The sequence below is a fragment of the Quercus lobata genome, chromosome 1, assembly GCF_001633185.2.
Source record: "Quercus lobata isolate SW786 chromosome 1, ValleyOak3.0 Primary Assembly, whole genome shotgun sequence".
NCBI classification, from domain to species: domain Eukaryota; kingdom Viridiplantae; phylum Streptophyta; class Magnoliopsida; order Fagales; family Fagaceae; genus Quercus; species Quercus lobata.
In genome coordinates, this window is record NC_044904.1 from 33,584,586 (window position 1) to 33,604,393 (window position 19,808).

The following is a 19,808-nucleotide window of genomic DNA, read 5'->3' on the forward strand; positions in this document are numbered from 1 at the left end:
TGATCCTCAAAAACGACTTGTAGTGAAAAATTTGTTGCGGGAGTGGAAGTGCGATGTTGTTTGTTTACAGGAGACGAAAATTGCTAGCATGAATAGATAGTTGGTTTGTAGTTTGTGGGGTTGTCCACATGTGGATTGGGCTGTTTTGGAGGCTGATCGGACTGCTGGTGGTATCTTGCTTATGTGGGATAAAAGGGTTCTGGAGAAGGTAGAGGTTATGGTCGGCATTTACTCAGTTTCAGTTAAGTGGCAAGGGGTGGGGGACGGTTTTATATGGGCATGCTCAGGGGTTTATGGCCCAAATGAGAATGTTGAGAGGGGTCACATGTGGGATGAGTTGGTGGGTATTCAGCAGTATTGGAGGTTACCATGGTGTTGCTTTGGCGATTTTAACATTGTTCGCTTTCCTAGTGAGCGTAGGGGTGAGGCACGTTTGACATTGGCTATGGAAAAATTTTCTGAATTTATTGAGAATCTTAACTTGGTAGATTTGCCTTTAGACGGAGGTAGATACACATGGTCCAGTGGCACCGATCAACCAGCGATGTCTAGGATTGATAGAGCATTGGTCACTCCGGATTAGGAGGACCACTTCCCTGATGTTCTTCAAAGGATTTTACCACGTCCTATCTCAGATCATAGTCCAATTCTTTTGGAGGCAAGGGGAATGGCAAGGGGGAAAAGTCCGTTCAGATTTGAAAATATGTGGTTGAAGACGGAGGGATTTGTGGATAAAGTTCAGTTCTGGTGGAATCGGCATTCTTTTATGGGTACACCTAGTTTTGTGCTTGCAAAAAAATTGAAGGCTCTGAAAGAGGATATTGTGCAATGGAATCGCCGAGAGTTTGGTAATGTAAAGCGTCAGAAGAAACAATTATTGGAGGAACTAAAAAAATTAGACGCCAAGGAGGGGGATTTTGGTCTCACTGATGGGGAGAAAGGCCATAGGGTAGCTTTGAGGTCCCAGGTGGAACATCTTCTTTCTTTGGAAGAGATTTCCTGGAGACAAAAATCTAGGATGTTATGTATCAAGGAAGGGGATAATAACACCAAGTTTTTTCACAAAATGGCTAATTCTCATAGAAGGTTTAATCATCTAAGGAGTTTGGAGGTGGATGGGGTGGTTTTTGAGGAGGAATCCGAGGTGTCTAATCAGGTAGTACAATTTTATAAAACTTTGTACAAGGAGACTGAGAGTTGGAGGCCTTTTGTGGAGGGTTTGGAATTTGATCGTATTGGGGATGTGGAGAGGGTTTGGCTTGAAAGGAAGTTTGAGAGGGAGGAGATAATTCAAGTTGTATGTGATTTGGAAGGGGACAAAGCTCCAGGTCCGGATGGGTTTACTATGGCTTTTTATCATCTCTGTTGGAGAGTAGTGGAGAAAGACGTCTTAGCGGTCTTTGAAGAGTTTTTTCAACATTGTAAGTTTGAAAAATCCCTTAATGCTACCTTCATTGCATTAATTCCTAAAAAGAATGATGTTTCTAATATTAGAGATTTCCGACCTATTAGCTTGGTGGGGAGTGTGTATAAAATCTTGTCTAAGGTTTTGGCAAATCGATTGAGAGTGGTATTAGATCAGTTGATCTCTGAGTCTCAGAATAGCTTTGTGGGTGGGAGACAAATTCTTGACTCGGTTCTTATTGCCAATGAGTGTGTGGATAGTCGAGGGAAGAGTAGGGTTCCTGGAGTCATTTGTAAACTTGATATTGAGAAAGCCTACGATCATGTGAATTGGGAGACTTTGTTGAATTTGTTGCATAGAATGGGCTTTGGAGTGAAGTGGTGTAAATGGATCCGTACTTGTATATCCACAGTTCAGTTCTCTGTTTTGATTAACGGGTCTCCAGCTGATTTCTTTGGTAGTTCAAGAGGTTTAAGACAAGGGGATCCGCTATCTCCTATGCTGTTTTTGATTATGATGGAGGTGTTTAGTAGGATGTTGAGAAGAGTGGAGGAAGCCGGTTCGATTCGTGGCTTTAAAGTTGAAGGTAGGAGGGGTGGTGGGGAATGTGTTACACATCTACTGTTTGCAGACGATACTATCCTATTTTGTGATGCGGATGTGGAGCAAATCCTTCATATTCGGTTGTTGTTACTTAGTTTGCAGGCGGTAACAGGTTTGAAGGTTAATGTGCATAAGAGTGAAATGGTTCCAATAGGGGTGGTTGATGATGTGCATGCCCTTGCTGAAATTTTGGGTTGTAAAGTCAGTCAGTTACCTATGACTTATCTTGGCATGCCTTTAGGGGCTTCACATAATTCCCCTTCAATTTGGAATCCTATTCTGGAAAAATTTGAGCGGAGATTAGCTGGGTGGAAGAAGCTGTATTTGTCTAAGGGGGGTCGGTTGATGTTACTTAAGAGTACATTATCTAGTCTTCCTACCTATTTTCTATCGCTTTTCACAATTCCTACTCATGTGGCTAATAGAATTGAAAAACTACAAAGGGATTTTCTTTGGGGTGGTAGCAGAACTCATCTGGTAGGATGGGACAAAGTTTGTGCGCCTATAGCTAATGGTGGCTTGGGGATAAGGAAACTTACTACTTTCAATAAGGCCTTATTGGGGAAATGGTTGTGGCGGTTTGGGAAGGAAGAGGATCGGCTATGGAGGAGGGTGGTGGCTTCAAAATATGGGGAAGAGTGGGGGGGGTGGACCTTAAAATTGGGTAGGGGAGTTCATGGGTGTGGTTTGTGGAGAGGCATTCGCATGGGTTGGGAGGATTTTAGTAAGAATTGTCAATTTGTTGTTGGGTTGGGGAATAGAGTGAGGTTATGGCAGGATGGGTGGTGTGGGGGTCAACCTTTTCACTTGGCCTTCCCAAGGTTGTATGGTATTGCTATTGATAAGGAGATATCTGTTGAAGCCTCCTTGTCAAGGCAAGGGGAGGAGGATAGACGAACTTGGGATGTTCGTTTTACTCGAGAATTTAATGATTGGGAGATGGAGGAAGGGCTACATTTTCTTTGTATGTTGGGAGCTAATACTCCTCCTGTGGATGTGGGAGACCGGATGAGGTGGAAGTTGAAGGTTAATGGGGATTTTGATATCCGGTCATATTATAACAAATTAAGGAATTCTCCTTCAATTGTTTTTCCGTGGAAAGCTATTTGGAAAGTAAAGGCCCCTAGGCGAGTTTCCTTTTTTGTTTGGTGTGTAGCTTGGAATAAGATCCTAACGGGTGATAACCTAAGATTGAGGAGACTGGTGCATTTTGTAGACTGGTGCATTATGTGTAGACATTGTGGAGAGTCGGTAGATCATTTACTTCTTCATTGTGAGATGGCTTATCGATTATGGAGCTTTGTCTTTATAACTTTTGGCTTGTCTTGGGTTGTACCTAGTTCGATCCCAGACTTGCTTTTTGGCTGGTGGAATTGGTTGGGGAAACACTCGTCTCAGATATGGAATTTAGTTCCGTTGTGCATCTTTTGGTGTATTTGGAAGGAATGGAATCGGCGGACTTTTGAGGATTTGATTAGCTCCGGTGATCAGATGCTGGATTCTTTCAGTGGGACTCTTTTTGATTGGTCTCGGGCTTGGGGACTCACGACTAGTGATTCTCTCCCTTCTTTCATTATCTCTCTCTCTCTTTGTAATTAATTTGTGGTTTGGTTTTCTTTTTTGCTTTTTCGTTGTTTCCTCCTTGTACTTTCTGGGTTTGCTCTATGTTTTTTATGCATAGAGTAGCCATTCGTATATATAACATTCTTACTTATCAAAAAAAAAAAAAAATGATAAAACCACTACTTTAAACAGTTTGTCAAAAGCAGTACTAAGTTGAAATAAGCACCTTTTAGAATCCTACTGAAATTACTAATTCAAATGTTGATCAGGGGCTTTGTCAAATATAGAACACAATTTTGTGAAAGTTCAATTAAAAAACACTACAAAAAGTAGCACTGCTATAAATCATCATCTCAGACATTGCATAGCATTTTATCAATTTTAAAGCATTATTCTCAATAGTTCAATAAAAGTGCTATAAATTATTCCTAAGCTTTTGATTCTACAACATTCCTAGGACTTGCAGTGCAATTTTGGGCATGGTTCAGGTTTTTTGGCAGTAAGTATGCCTCAATACAGTTGTGCTGCAGCAGCACTAACCTGGACCACAAAAGAGAAGAGAGAAAAAAAGTCTAATGATTATCAACATTAACTTGCAGCAGTGTTCTTAATCAAAGTTTTGTTTTTATTTTTTATTTATAGATATTTTTTAAGAACTTTGATTGTAGACCAACACTGCTTCTAACTTTGGGTGCTTGGTCACAGACTCCACCTCCCTTTACTATACACAAATCTCTGCCACCCCAATTAGCCAATTTACTTCACCCGCAACATGGCTGGTATGGCAGAATGTAGGCAATTTAGCTTCATTTGTTTTTTACTTTGATTTTTTACCCTAACATGTTGAAGGGTGCTTTATAAAATGATTTTTGAAATAGATTTCATGTCTAAAATATTCTATCTGAGAATTAGTGACAACCCAACAGTCTCAAAGAAAAAAAACATAGAGGTAACATACCATCCTCATCCATGCTTCATTTTCTGAATGGAATCGTTTCAGAATATCTAGCATTATCCGTTTAGTTTCATCATTAGGTCACATCTGCCGAAGTTCCTCAGCTACATTCTCTTGCATGAAAGACTCAGTACATCGAAAACTATGTGACTGTCAAAAATATATATATACTATAATTAAACAATAAAACAAAACACCAACAATGTCCTCCAAACAAAGAAAAGAAAAACTTATGAAGAATCTTCAAATGATACAAGCTTGGCGTAGAAACTAGAATGCACTAGAACACAATTGTTATTTGTTAAGCTACATTCAAAGTAAGCAATAGAATCAAGATCTCACCAACCCCCTCTTTTTTTTTTTTCTAAGGCAACTACAAAAAATTCATAAATCAAAGTAAGCATACAGAAAACACTACTTGCTCTTACAAATTAAAATACATGTAACTTTTGCTTCCAAAAGAACAAGAAGTAATTTTCAAAGAACATCAACCAAAATCAAACCTCATGCCTTCAACATAGAATATAGAAGAAACATAATTACAAAAATAGGGAGAAGCAAATTCCACTTACCCTGTAGCACCGGAGGAAGCAGTATTGTGAATTGCAACAAGGGCATGTATATTATGATAATTGCTTCTGGCACCTAGCGGGAGAGAGAATGATGAATAGATATAATGACCTACTCAAATAACCTCAAATTAAGTATAAAATCTTGAAACTTTGCAAATACAATAAGAGCATAATATAATTCAATATAAGTAAGCCATACAAACTTATGTCATGCATAAGCAGTGGTAACAGATAGTTAATAGAGCATATGCATATAAAAATAGGATTTGTTTAACTTTAGCATATACTTCACTATGTACCAAAACTAATACCGATATGCTAATTGCACTTGAATAAAAAATTAAGCTATAACATCTTTTATAAAGAAAAAGAAAAGAAGAGGCAGTTTGGGGAGGAACATACATATGGCAAATTATCCGGGAAGGAGGGTTCAATGGGGATGAGTTGGACGATTTATCAGAGGTGAGGATCATCCTGTCCATGACTAAAAGCTTACTGAGACTTAGTACCAGTGAGACCAGTTGCTTGGTTTGGATTGTTCTCTCAATTCAGCTTTGAAAGCCCTAGAAACTGCAGTTGGTAGAGCAGAAGAGTCTCACAGGTCCAACTTCTAAGTAGGAATCTACCTGACTCAATTAATTGATTGTACCTGGCAAGAAAAGCACCAAGGGTTGGTGTGAGAGGCAAGACTAATTTTTGTTTAAAAAAAGTAAAAATCATCATTAATGACAATGCAAGCTAAAGAACATTAAAATCATCCAAAAAATAATAATAATAATGATGATGAATTTGACATAATGCAGTTTACACCCTCTGCATCTCTACTAGCTGAATGTATGTGTATAATCTATATATAATATATGCTAGCCTCTTCACACAAGTGCACGGGTAGAGACTCTAAAAGAAAATTTAGAAAGTTCCAAATTTTGCAAATCATTGAATTTGTTAAAAGCATTAAAGGTGATCATTGCAATAAAATAAAATAAAAAATTAAAAACGAGAGAGATTGACTATTAAAAAAGAAAGAAAAAGAATTCTCTTTATTTATTTATTTTTGGCCTATCCGTGCACAATCTCAGTTATGGACACAATGAAACAAAACACAGCTACAACTAACTGACTAAGAACACTGCAACTACAATTCAATAAGCTCTAGTATACAGAACAGAAATGGAATCCCCAGTAACATGACCTTTCTTTAGTAGCTACATGCGCTTTTATTTTATCTCATATGAAGGACCACAGACTAGAGTCACTAGACAAAAATTTCTTCAGACTTGACTTGTTCACCTTGGACAGTTTTGTTTCTTTGAATCCAAATATGGCAGACTGTATAGTAGCTCCCCGTGTCAGCTTACTAATAACAGCTTGTAGTTGTAGACTACTCCATTTCCATTTGTTCAAACCCGAATCCACCACCTTTTTCCATTCAGTTGGTGGGTTAGAGTTCAAACAAAGATCCATGATCTTTTTTCCAAACTCTCTCAGCTTATGTCTCCCATATTTCTTGTAACTCTACAAATGTGACATTGCTCTAGCTCCATTGGTAACTGTACAAATTATTCAAAAAATTTATTCTAAGAAAAATATCAATTTAGAGAAATGGCAAAGAAATGACAGGTCCAATTCTATCTAAATCACAATGATCATTCTATATGGTCTATAATTAACAAAACTCCAAGGAAAAAAAAAAATTCTTCCAAGTTCCAATCACAAAAGTAAATGGGCAATTATCAAAATTCTTGGCATGCAAAACTCAACAAAATTTAAACACAACTTCATTTTGTCTCAAAATCAAATGGGAAGGTTTGTGAGAAACATAGAACGGGAATCTTGTTAGAATACAAAAGCAAAAGGCATAGGAGAAGAGAACTCCTTACATGAGAGTCTGCGCTGGGCAAAAGAAAAACATGGTCTTCCGAGGCTGCGGAATATCAAAATATAGAGGGAAGACCAACCAGTTTAGTTGCAAGCTTATTAAGCCCAAAAGAGTTAAGAGGCCCAAGTTTATCTCTCTTATTAAAATTTAAATAAAAAAATTATTTTTCCATTTTTTCTTTTTCTTTTTCTTCTTCATTTTATATGTTTTGAATTCCAAAAGGCATTCGAAAAATGGAAAAAATAAAATTTTAATTGATGATTTTTTTAATAAAAAAATAAAGAATAGGGTAACAATTGAAGAATCAAGTTTTTTAATCCATTATTAAGAATGTTATATTTTTTATTTAAAAGAGAGAAACATATTTTTAATTGGACAAAGTTTATTTACAAATTGGTTGTAATCTTAGATTACAACTTTATTCAATATCTTTTAATTGGAGATGAATTTTGACAAATTCACAATTGGATTACATCTTCTTCTTATATGCTCTATGTTTGTAAAATTTCTAGAAAATTAATGATCAATAACTATTTCATCAATAAATTATTTTAATTGCAAAATTTTTTGTAATTTAAAGTTATGCATAAAATATAAGCTTATAAATCATATAGTAAATAATATACGATTGATACAAAATTTAATATGTGTATTAAGAATGTAAAAAACATATAATTCGACGATTAGATTTTTAAAATATATAATAATAATTTTTTTATTGAGTAAGATTGTAGTGTTAAGTTACATCTAACTTTGTGTCTAAATTTTGTGCTTTTTATTTGGTTAGATACTTTTTAAAATGTCACATATTTTTTAAATCACAAACATACTTTTACACCTTAAAAAATTTAAATAAAATAAACCAACGAAGATCCAAACTAAACACCATTAAAGCAATTGAGAGGCACGTAGCTATCTATAAGAGTGGCGAAGAGAGGAGTTAGGGTGAGAGTGAGAGATGGCACCGTTGAAATCTCTGGAGCAAGACTATCCCATTTTAGACTCAAACTTCCAGTCCTTCTGTGCTTCTCACGACATTTTCTCAGGTCATCTCTTCTTCTTTTTTTGGGGGTTCAATTCTTTATAGACCATATATAAATTGAACTTTTGTGACATAGCTTAGGGCAATTGTTTCAGATTAATCACTGTGAATCAATGCCATCAATATAAAAATTTTGAACTCTTTCCCTTCATATATGAATTATAATTTTGCTTCTGGCTCAATCTTTTACATTTTTGCCACTTCTGGTTTTTTTTTTTTTTTTTACAGTTGAGGATTTACTCTTGCATGACCTCTACGTATTAGCTGCTTTTGCGGAACAAGAATCTAGCTCTGAGAGATTAAAGCAGGTTAGCTTCTACAGAAATTTTTTTGTTAAGGATTACATTTCAATTTTTTTTTTTTTTTTTTTTTTTGGGGGTTTAGAATTTTATCTAGCATTATAAAAGTAGGTAATTTTTAACCTGTTTGATCATTTTGAGCAATTAGGGGATTACCCAAGTCCTCTCTATCATTGATGGTCAGCATCAGCCATGGTTGAATGGTATGGAGCTCTTGGAAGATGCTCAAAGGAATAAACATGTGTTGTTTACTGGATGTGAAGGGTAATTTGAGCATAGACATTGTCTTATTTCTTTTGCTTCAATGATAGTTTGATTCTATTTGAGTACTTGATCAAATGTTTCGGGTCTGGCCCCGATTGAAAAATAAAATGTTTTGGGCTGTGTGACTTTTAGGATTGATTTGTTACTTCATGGTGGATTGCGTGTGGGGCAGTTAATGGAACTTGTTGGGCCATCGTCGTCTGGTAAAACACAAGTAAGAAACACTTCTTTCATGATAACAATTAGTTTTCCTGATGAATACAAATTCCACTGGATCATGTCTTCATGAATCTATTTGGGTTTTTTAGTCATTGTTTTGTTGTGGTATGCTTAAACCTACCATGTGATCCGGACATCATTATGCAATGGTAGCTCTTCTCCCATGGCATGGATATTTCTTGGCTTTAAACACTTCGGTTGGTATTCTTTTAGTTATAGCATATGAACTTAAATCATAATTTTAAATGTACAGTTTGTATTTAGTGTACAACTTATCCACTCTCGTTAATGTCTAGGTTTGCCTACTAGCTGCCTCAAATGTTGCAAAGAAACATATCGGCAGTGTTGTATACTTAGATACAGGCAACTCTTTTTCACCCCAACGTGTTACACACTTTATTTGTCAGCACTCTGATCCTGCCATTGATCAGGTTAAACATATTACCACTCTTTTTTTTTTGGGAGTGGGGAGGGGCGGGGGGGTATCTCTAATCTGCCATGCAAGTGTAAGCTTTTTGTCTTAACTAGTTTTCTCCTTTTGAAATTATGTTTTAGGCTAAACACAGAACACTCCAGAAGGTAATGAACAACATATCTTACAAATCAGTATTTGACATATTTACAATGTTTGATGTGCTACATCAGCTAGAGTTCAATCTGAGATCTCAGGTTTGCATCAGACATGAAGTGCTTTGGCTGGTCTATTTTGGTAGAATTTCATTTTTGGATTATTAAACATATGAGAAATGTTTCAGATGCAGGGAGGAGATTGTAAGGTGCAGTTGCTTATTGTTGATTCGGTGTCATCAATGGTTACACCAATCCTTGGAGGCAGTGGTTCCCAGGGTATGCATTCTTGTATGGAAATCAGTGTCACCTTAAAAAAAATAAAAATAAATTTAAGAAATAAATTATACTCCTTCACCAAAGTTTTATAAATGCTCTTTCTCTCAAAATGTAATAGTAACATTACTTTTATGACTGCAAAACTTCATCAGCTTGATTTAATTGATTGATACTCTTTGGTTCATAACAAATTCTCTTATCTGTTCAGTACGTAATATATCTTTGTGTTGGCAAAGCTATTTAATATAATGTTTTTGGGTTCAGGCAGTATCATTTTAATATTCCTCTCTCTCTCTGTGGTCTCTCTTTCTCTCTAGTGATTGTTTGATAATTATTTTATGATTTTTCTCATCTACATTTTAAATATAAACATTTTGTGCCAAGTTTTTTTATACTTTAAGAATTCAGTTGAGTTTAAACATTGATGCAGCTATCATACATTTAATCACTTAATTGTAAATCTTAATTCAGATTTTACCTACATTATTTCTTGAGTTATCAGGGGAGTTGTTGACAGATTTTATTTTATTTTATTCCTTTTAAACTCTTGTGAAGCATTCCAAATATTCTGACACTGCACGTTTTAGAATTACAGTCAATTTTTGAAATAAAATCATGCAAGTTTGTTGATAACCATTGAGCAGGGCTTATTTATTGTACCTGTTTTTTTTTTTGGTATAAATATTTCTTGGAGAGGATATAAACTTTCATTTGTACGAACCAAATAAGTATTTTTGAAAGTACTATTTGTCTCTAGGTAAGGGGGAATGTAAAGAGACTACAACTATCTTGAATGTACCATTGTGTTCCAGCATAGCAGTTTGAAAGCCCTAGCCTATTGTGTCACACTCATGAGAAAGTGGCATTCTGTTTTGCCATAGACTCTGAGTTTATGATTTTCAACCATAACATATCACCCCAACAGCCCCCCCCCCCCCCCCCAAAAAAAAAAAAAAAACCAAATTGGGACATGAGAAGAAATTTCCTTTTTCTTGTTTTTGTTTTGATTTTTTTTTTTTTTTTTAATTTTATTTAAATTTCTTTCTCTGATTCTTTAGGAGGAATTCTATTTTTTCAACTCTATTATCTTAAGTATATTATTTGTTTCTTGTCATTTTAGGATGTTGCTTTGTCGGAGATCTGTCATGTTCAACTAACTTCAGTTTAGTAATTGACTGGATTGGTCAATAAAAACAGGGCATGCGTTAATGATTTCTGCTGGATACCTGTTGAAGAAATTAGCACATGAGCATAATATTGCAGTACTGGTAAGTTTTAAAATTATATTTATTATTTTATTTTCTCGATAACTGAGAATCCCAGCTTCTTTAATTGTATTCATCAATGCAGTAATTTAAACCCAATTTTCTCCTTGCTAAAAAATTATTTTGAATAGGATCCAACTCTATGGATAAAGCTAAAAGCCAGTGATCTTAAGAATGGGTTTAGAAACAAGAAAGGGAAGAATCAGAAAAAAGGACGAAAAATAGTTTAAGTAAATTTTATTTGCATGTTATATATTTCTCACTGTTCATTTGTTCACAGTTGTAGTCCACTCTATTTAACATAATCTTCCTAGAAGACCTTGATCCAATGTATCAGTTGCTAATGCAAAAAGAATAATGTATTTTATCCAGCTTGTCAATATAATCTTTTCATTGACTGGCACCTTCCTAACTTAATTTTGACCTGTAAAAATAATAATAAATTGCTAAAATTATAACTTGAAAGGATAGCCTATTTCTGCCCTAGTATCACCTTACATCCTTTCAGTTTATTGAAGTCCAATTGTCATGGCATTGACTGGTTGCATAAAAAATGGAGAGTTAAGGTTATACTTCTGGAAAAATAAAATTTAGTTTCCAATGCTTTCAATTAGTATTGATTTTGCTGGGTATAGCATACCTTGGAATAAGACTGCAATTTGATTTTTGAAGGTTACTAATCACACAGTGGGTGGAGATGGAGGTATCTCTAAACCGGCTCTTGGAGAGAGTTGGAAAAGCATCCCACATGTTCGGCTTCTGCTTTCCCGTGATCATGGAGGCAGCATCTGTAATGTTTCCATACTTAAACACCCATCCATGGTAGAATCCTTCGCATCTTTATTCACAATGTGTGCCATAGACTTACCTCTCTCTCTCTCTGTTCAGCCTTTCTATCACACCGTGTTTACTCCATATGGTATTTCTTTTTTTATTCACCCTTTTTAATTTTTTTTCCTCAGGCTGTTGGTAAGGCTGCAAGGTTTATGATTCACAACTAATGACATGGATTATGGAATAGAAATTCTCTGTCCCACTTTGGGTGTTCCACTTTATTCACCCATTGTAATATGTCATGTATTTGATTTTTTTTTTTCTATTTTAAATTTTGGCTAATTTATAAAGAATATATGTGTGTGTGTGTGTGCACGAGAGAGAGAGAGAGTGGAAAACCCAAAATGGGATAGAAGATTTTTATTCTAAATTATGCCTCTATTGTGGAAGTGAAGTGTTTTGTAATGATATCAAGAATATTATCAATTTTTTGGAGAATTTTTTTCCTTCTTAAGTAGTTCATTTTTATTTTAGATTGAGGGAGCTGTATTTCAAAAACACATATTAGCTTTGATTATATATATAGTGAAACTGATACTTAACTTTTATGTATTTGTTTGTTTGTTTTTTTTATTTTTTTGGGTCACGATGTTCATGAGTTTTCCAATTATTTGCATGGTATTTGTTTTTCCTTATACTTACTAGTAGAAATAACATAAATGGTGGAAACCTTTCCAAATTATGGAGAAATATTACTCGTGCTAGTGAAAAATTATATTTGTACTAAACTACTATATGGTTTATAGTTTGTTTATTTTTATATGGTAAATGAGACTTTAATTTTGGACTTTTGGGATGGTTTGAGAGCATAAAGTGCAAACTAAATGAGAACAGTGGATAAGAGACAAGTGATAAATTACTATTTCAGCTAGTTTTTACTTTTATTTACAGTACTTTCAATAAAAAAAATTTCAATTTCAGCTAAATAAACTATTCTTAATTACTCAAGATCCAATGGCTAATGCAAAACAAAGTACATTTGTCAGGTTACAAATAACCATGAATAGGATTAAGGTGAACATATATACGTAGGAAATTTGGGAGAGAGTGATGAATATAGTTTAAAACACAAAACAACAATATCGCATAATTAATTTAAACAGCAATATTGCATATCTAATTTGGTTTTATGTTAACCATGATCTGCCATAGAAGTTGTTTCTTACATAGATGTTGAATGGAAAAACATTCACTCCCGTAAAGATCTTAATATGGTTTTTATCGACCTATTTCACCATTCAAATAAAATATGATGCAGAAATATCTTAATGAATATATAATGTAGGGGTAAGGGTCCAAAATCATATATTGGGTTTTGGGCTTCACTCGGGACAATTGACAAGTCCAAGGAGAGACAAATGGTCGTTAAGAGAACCCCAGCTAAAGTTTCATAAGCAGGGAGTAAATGGAAGATAATCCGAGGAGGAATAGTTCCTCGGATGCGATGAATGTAACTCAAATGTGTACTCTAGCAATTAGAGGGCCCTCCAAAAGGCTTCAACGATAGGAATGTGTCTCATAAACATACGATGAAGAAGGAAACACAAAATATCTAAGGAAAAGCTGCTAAATGCATTGTAGCTACTTTTATGGCCGCATTTATGTGGAGAAAATCTCTGAATAGTGCTGCCTTGGCTATCACAACTCACAGAAGGTTGAAAGGGGGTGTCTGATGAGACGGGCACTCAAGTAGGGACTCGGATGATTAACAAGTGTAGGATCAAGATGGCCCAAAAGGGGCTATATAATGTGAGAGACCCTCCATGAGAGGGGGATCGAAAACGAGAGAAAAAAAATAATAAGGCAATCTAAACCATTCTGATATTCTGGAGTGATCATTATATCCAGATTTAACCTCCTCGGATTGAAAGTTTATTAATATCAGCATCCTTGGTTCGTGTTTGAACGCCGTGCAATTCAATACTAGTCGTTGTCCAATTTATTAGGACCTAGTTCTTGGACCAATTTCTCTTGAGCTCATTGGACCAAGACTTCATACATTTTGAACTTGGGCCTCAAATTGTGACCCTACATATAAAATAAGAGGTTTTATATGAACTCCTCACAAAATTTATAGCCAATTAAATAAAATTAGAATAATGGCATTGAAAAAATGGACTTTCAAAGTCCACATTTACAAAGTTTGACATTATTTGAAATTATGAATAGTATGATACTAAATATACATATTTCTAATATTTAATCCAAGCCCTAAAATATGGATTTTCTGCTATTAGATTCAAAACTTAGGTGAAAATATTGCTTTTTGTAAAGTTCTTGTTACGCAATGTTATCAACATCTTTTATTATTTTTATTTTTGCAATTTTTCCTTTATTCAACTTTTCATTTTCTTCAACCCTTTTTAGTTCAATATTTCATTTCCTCCAACCATTATCATTTTAAATATTCCATTTCATTCCATTTATGCAATCTTAATTATTTTTTTCTTTGTATCTTTTTAAATTTAATTCTTTTACTTTATTCAACCTTTCATCTCCTTCAATCCTTCCTCTTCTATCTTATTATTCATAAAAATTTCATATAACTTCTATAGGGACCGGAAAAACTGGTGGTCCAAGCCCACTTAGAATAGTGGCTGGATCAGTCTAACCATGGACCAAAACAATGAATTTGTAAAAGAGAGAAACAAACAACTAAAGGGGGGCTCCGCTCGAGGAGGAAAACAAGAAAGAAAAGGCAAATATTATTAAATGGATGACCCACTTTTTCAATACAAGCTGGCTCGAGGAGGCCATATTTACATAAGAAACATTACTATTCACTCTCTTTTCTTTTAGTGTTCTTCTCGTTTCTTCTCTATATCTTGGTACTTGTGTCTGGATCATTTTCTTTGCAAACCCTCCTTTGATTATATACTTCTCCTTCCCTCATATCTCAACCATCCATCCTTACCTAACAAACCTCCTCTCATGACACTTGTCTCTTTCTAAATCTAAAGAAGGTGGTGGAAGGAGTCTGCTTAGTTGTGACTTATACTGTTCAGGTCACTTTCTTATCAATGCAGCTGATAAAACTGTTGCCCATCATTTAATGTAGAGGCAACAATCTACTCCAAATTAGAAACTTCCCCCATGATCACTGATTCTCTCTCTTCATATCCTTCTTTCCACCTGGAACGCCTTAGAGTCCTTTGACTCATCCTTTCCTCTCCTCGGGTGACTTCCCTCCTCGACCCCATGGACCGCGGCATCCCCACACTTATATTGCAACTCTTCAACTTCATCCTCGCTCCTTAGGTGCCCACAATAGCCCCTTAAAACTTTTGCTATTAACCTTGAGGCAAAAGCAAAGTTTTAGCAACATAAGTAAACTATACACATGCCATGTGCGTTCCCACATGATAACATCCTTTCACCTAACTCCAACACGCTCCTGACGCTTCGGAATCCACGATTTCACAATAATGGTCCTTTTCTCTCCTCGGGTGACTTCCCTCCTCGGGCCCGTGGACCGCAGCATCCCTACACTTATACTGCAACTCTTCAACTTCATCCTCGGTCCTTGGGTACCCACAATAGCCCCTTAAAACTTTTGCTATTGACCTTAAGGAAAAAGCAAAGTTTTAGCTACATAAGTAAACTATACACATGCCACGCACGTTCCCACGTGATAACATGCTTTCACCTAACTCCAGCACGCTCCTGACGCTTCAGAATCCATGATTTCACAATAATGGCATCAAGCGACTGCTTATCCCCCCACGTTCTACGACTCGATCAGGATCCTAAGATTCCTATCCTTCCTCATTTGTGGACGGGAAACTTACCTCCCATTTTTTTACCCCTATAAAAGGAGAATTTGGGGCTGGTTGAAGTTCATTTACACATTCTGGCAATTTGAGGTGAAGCAACCTCCTGAGGAGAATTTTTCCCTTTGCTCGTAGGTGTGTTCATTCTCCTGTTTCTATTTTTGCACAAGTTTACTCTTTCATACTATAAAACTCCATAGGTAGATACGCTAAGTTAGTAGATACTCTCGAGGCTAGGGCTATCTTTAGGGCACAATATAGGATTCCCAATGGTGTTGAAATCCAACACTATGAATACGGTGAATAGCTAGTCTTAAACAGACCTCCCAAATCTGTGGTCATTCCTATGATCGCCTTCATTGAAGTCGGGATGGAAATTCCCATGGGAAGGGTTACTAAGAACTATCTAATAAACTATAGGTTGACCCCCACCAAATGCTCCCCAAATGTCTTTAGGGTCCTTGGGTGTGTAGATATGCTAAATAGGAAAATGGGGACCAAGCTTACCTGGCATGACATAAACTGGGTATACAACTGCCAAAAAGGAGAAAAAACTAAATATTACATCAAATGTAGAGTCCTCGCTGTTAGGTTAATCTCTTGCCTACCTAACTTAAGCAAGGGTATAGATGTGGACTTCCTCATTGTCTCGAGAGACTGGCATGATGGACTGCATTGTCCCACCTAAGAAAGGGAACCAGGTAGGTTCCCGAGGACCATAGATGCACATAGGATGTTACCTGAGTTCATCAATATGATTTTTTTATTTTTTATTTTAACTCATGATTCTTATTGTTTTTCTTGGCAGACGAATACCACATCGCCTTGGCCAAGCACCTAGTGAACTTCACAGACCTGAACCAGATCCTTAGGTCAGAGATCTTGCACAAGGATAGTCAACTCCGAGCTACTCATGTCATTCTCTAATACAAGCCCTCTACCAAACGTTTTTAGAGCCCGAAGAACGTCATTAAAGCCAAGGACGCTCAGTTGGCTTTAATAGACATCACTATCCTAGGCTTCCTATTAACCCAACCTCCTCCCGCGGGAACTCAGGACACTCTACTCCTAACCCCCATCATAGCCAGGCTCCTTTACTCATAAGAACCCCTCATCCCCTCAGACGATGAAGTTAAGGAGCCCACACCAGACCCTGTCCAACAGGAAGTGACAGATAAGGACTTCGAGGTCTTCTACCAGCAAGAAGACCCCGAATACGCTCCTAGCACCTCACACCTCCCCCCACATCTTGCCCAAACTAGCTCCAGTCAAGAAGAATCTCATATTCCATAAGGGATGGGGTTCGAAGAAAAAGCTCCAAACCTCATGGCCCTACTTGAGGCCCACGCTAGGAGTGCATTCCTAGCAATCCCAATGATGCCTGTGCTACCCCGACCACCTACCCTTGCTCTTGGGCATGCATCCTCTGGTGATGCAGCAGACAAGAAAAGGAAAATGGGCCAAAGAGGCAAAGGCCCCGAGGATGCTAAGGAAGGAGAAGTCACCCATTCCTCTTAGTAGCCCTCAACCAAAAAGGCCCGAACCACCAAGGCCCAATAGAAGAAGGGTACCTTCACCGGTACCTCAAAAGAGCCTGAGGGGGAACAGCCACACAAACCTTCCCCTTGGACACCCTCCTTCACGATGAGGGGGCCTGGTTTTGGACGATGCCAACCTAAGAGACCACCTAAAGGGCAGGTCGGGTCTAGTGGCTGAATGTTTGGAGGAAGCCCTCCTCCTGCCCGAGGACATGCAAGAGCTCAGGTCCTTTAGAAAACACGAGGTCTTCCTGTCTCTGAAGAGAGACTTTGCCAAGGTACATGATCACTTCCTTATTTACCTAAAGTAGATAACACATATATAAACACTAACATGCATTAACCTTGCAGTTTGTACAAGCAGCCTTCGTGGCTGAAGAATGGGTGAACCAGGCTTGTAAGGCCGAAGGCAAGGCGAAGATAGTTGAGAAGGCCCACGCTGAGACTAGCCAAAAGCTTAAAGAGACTCTCACCCGATTGATAAAGGTGGAGAAGTCTTGGAAAAATGTTGAAGCTACCCTTTCCAGCTTTGAAAAACAAGCTACAGAGTCTTTGGAGGCTTAGAGGAAGGCCAAGAACAAGCTGGCCTTGATCGTGGTGGAACTTAAACAAACCCAAAAACAGCTAGCGGTCAAGGATGCCGAGATGGCTAAGGCCGAGTAGGCGGCCTATGACGCGAGTATGACTAAGACTGCTTAGAGTCTAACTGCCCAACTTAGGGATGTCGCTCGGGCCTTCTGCCTCGAGGTATGGGGTCAGGCCCTTAACGCAGCTAGGGTAGACATTGAATCAAAGTTTAGGGCTCCTGATAAAGTATACTACCCTACAGCCTTATGCCTGGCCCCTAGCTCCCCTCAGCCCCCCATGAGCCCTGGCCTGCCTCCACCTCCTCCTCGGTCCAGCCTACCAGCATTCCGGCTAACACACCAACCATAGAAAAAGAGCCAGAGTAGCCCGCTCTAATGACTGTAGTGGATGTGGAAACAAAGGAGGTGGCTGAAATGGCCTAGCTGAAGAGGAAGAAAAAGGGTTCATGCTTGCTATAATTTTCCTAGGATGGTTTACTATGTAATTGAAAATATTGTTTAGAATGATAGGGACTTTTCATAAAAGCACAAAGAGAAGAGTTTTTGAAACACACACACACAAACAAACACTATGTCATCCATTTGAAGCTGAAGAAAATGATGTCATTAAGACAATACTTCATTCTTATCAAACTAAAATTAATCTCTTCAAAGTTGTAAGCACAAAAACAAAGTTGATAATTTTGATTTATATGATATTAACACTACGAATTTCAGTGTAATGTTTGGTGACAAGCTTTTTTAAGCAATCAAATGAGAATTCACCATCATCAAAGGATGTGTACAACTTCAAGCAGATAACAATGTTTCTATTTCTATAGAATAGGTCTGGTTTCTTTGTTTTATTTTTTGTAGAAATTGTTTTCCTGCATAATGTTTCTATTTTTGTAGAATTGGTATGGTTCCCCTGTTTTTGTTTTTGTAGAAACTTTTTTTCCTGCATAATGTTTTGCTCCTGCAGAATAGGTCTGGTTTCCCCTATGTACAGGGTTCATATGTATTGTTTCTCATATTTATTTAATAAAGTTTCTATCTTTCATCTCAAAAAAAAAAAAAAAAAAAAAAAAAAAACATCTATTGAGACATATTCGACCTTATCTCCATTGAAGCACAAAACCAAAACATATCAGTCCAAGCATTCTCAGTAGATGTCCATTAATACAATTAGTCCTTTTCAAATAGAGTTTGATAAAATAATGAAATCTGAAATTTAAATAAAGTGTTATCCATATATTCAAATCAAATTGTAATCTCTACAATAATATATATACAAGAAAGCTTCTATGGAGGAGCTTCCCGTCCCAACCACCCATTCAAGAATTTCAACAAACATGTAAAATACAAAATCCAACAACCCTAATTATTTATAGACTACAACCTTTACATCATCCAAAAACGTTTTTCTTTCCAAATGTTTCCTAATGGAACAAAAATCAAACACCATTATCACCATAGACAAGTCACTTTGTTTCTCTCCACACTTTACTCCCACATCAAACCCTTAAAACATTCAATAATGAAAATAGCTAGAAGATTTCCTTTCCATAAACCAATAGAAGCAGAATTGGTTTTTGAAAAAACAAGCAAAAGTTTCAAAGAGACGGATGTGCCTGTAACTGGTGCGAAGTGAGGATGAAGATGAACACTTGAGATTAAGACCACATAGAGAAGAGAAAAAAAGAAGAAAAAGAAGAAGAAGAAGTCTGATTTTAACATACGTTAACTCAGGGGTTATCTCACTTAATGGGAGAGACCAGCTATCTAAGTTTTATCGATGGAGTATGGAGTGAAGCACAATTGATGAGACAGAAGATTTGGACTCATGCTAATGCTCTTAGAGCATTATCATCAACCTCACCAATTTAACATTTTAGCATATATTTGTCTAAACCCAACCAAAACAAATGTGCGTCAATCTCACTAATTTAACAAAGTTTTTTAACAATGTACAGTGTCTTTGTTACTTGTAGTAAGGCATTGATCATCGCTACATTAAAAAGAAATAATTTTTTATTCAATTTCTCACATCCTCTCTCTCTCTTCTCCCTTTTTCTCTCTCTTCGTCTGATCATCTCTCTTCTCTCTCTTTGTCCTATTGCCTCTCTTCTCTTCTCTATCGTTATCTTCACCTGTCTCTCTTGATAGGCCAAAAATAAATTGACCCTTT

At 36.7% G+C, this 19,808-nt stretch overlaps 1 protein-coding gene across 9 annotated transcripts; it reads left to right on the top strand.

Moving 5' to 3' along the window:
* Window positions 1–7,861: 7,861 nt before the first annotated feature.
* Window positions 7,862–12,258, top strand: LOC115987969 (DNA repair protein RAD51 homolog 4). Of its 9 annotated transcripts, none has more exons than XM_031111596.1 (10): window positions 7,862–8,023; window positions 8,248–8,327; window positions 8,467–8,582; window positions 8,715–8,796; window positions 9,098–9,232; window positions 9,357–9,470; window positions 9,557–9,647; window positions 10,845–10,915; window positions 11,585–11,734; window positions 11,875–12,257. In XM_031111596.1, exons 1-10 carry the CDS (start codon window positions 7,936–7,938, stop codon window positions 11,911–11,913), a joined length of 966 nt encoding a protein of 321 aa, XP_030967456.1. In that variant the 5' UTR covers window positions 7,862–7,935; the 3' UTR covers window positions 11,914–12,257. The 9 variants fall into 9 exon arrangements, 7 of the variants coding, with proteins under 7 accessions (XP_030967456.1, XP_030967483.1, XP_030967462.1 ...); XM_031111623.1 differs by having other exon boundaries at window positions 11,585–11,702; XM_031111602.1 differs by having other exon boundaries at window positions 11,601–11,734.
* Window positions 12,259–19,808: the final 7,550 nt, after the last annotated feature.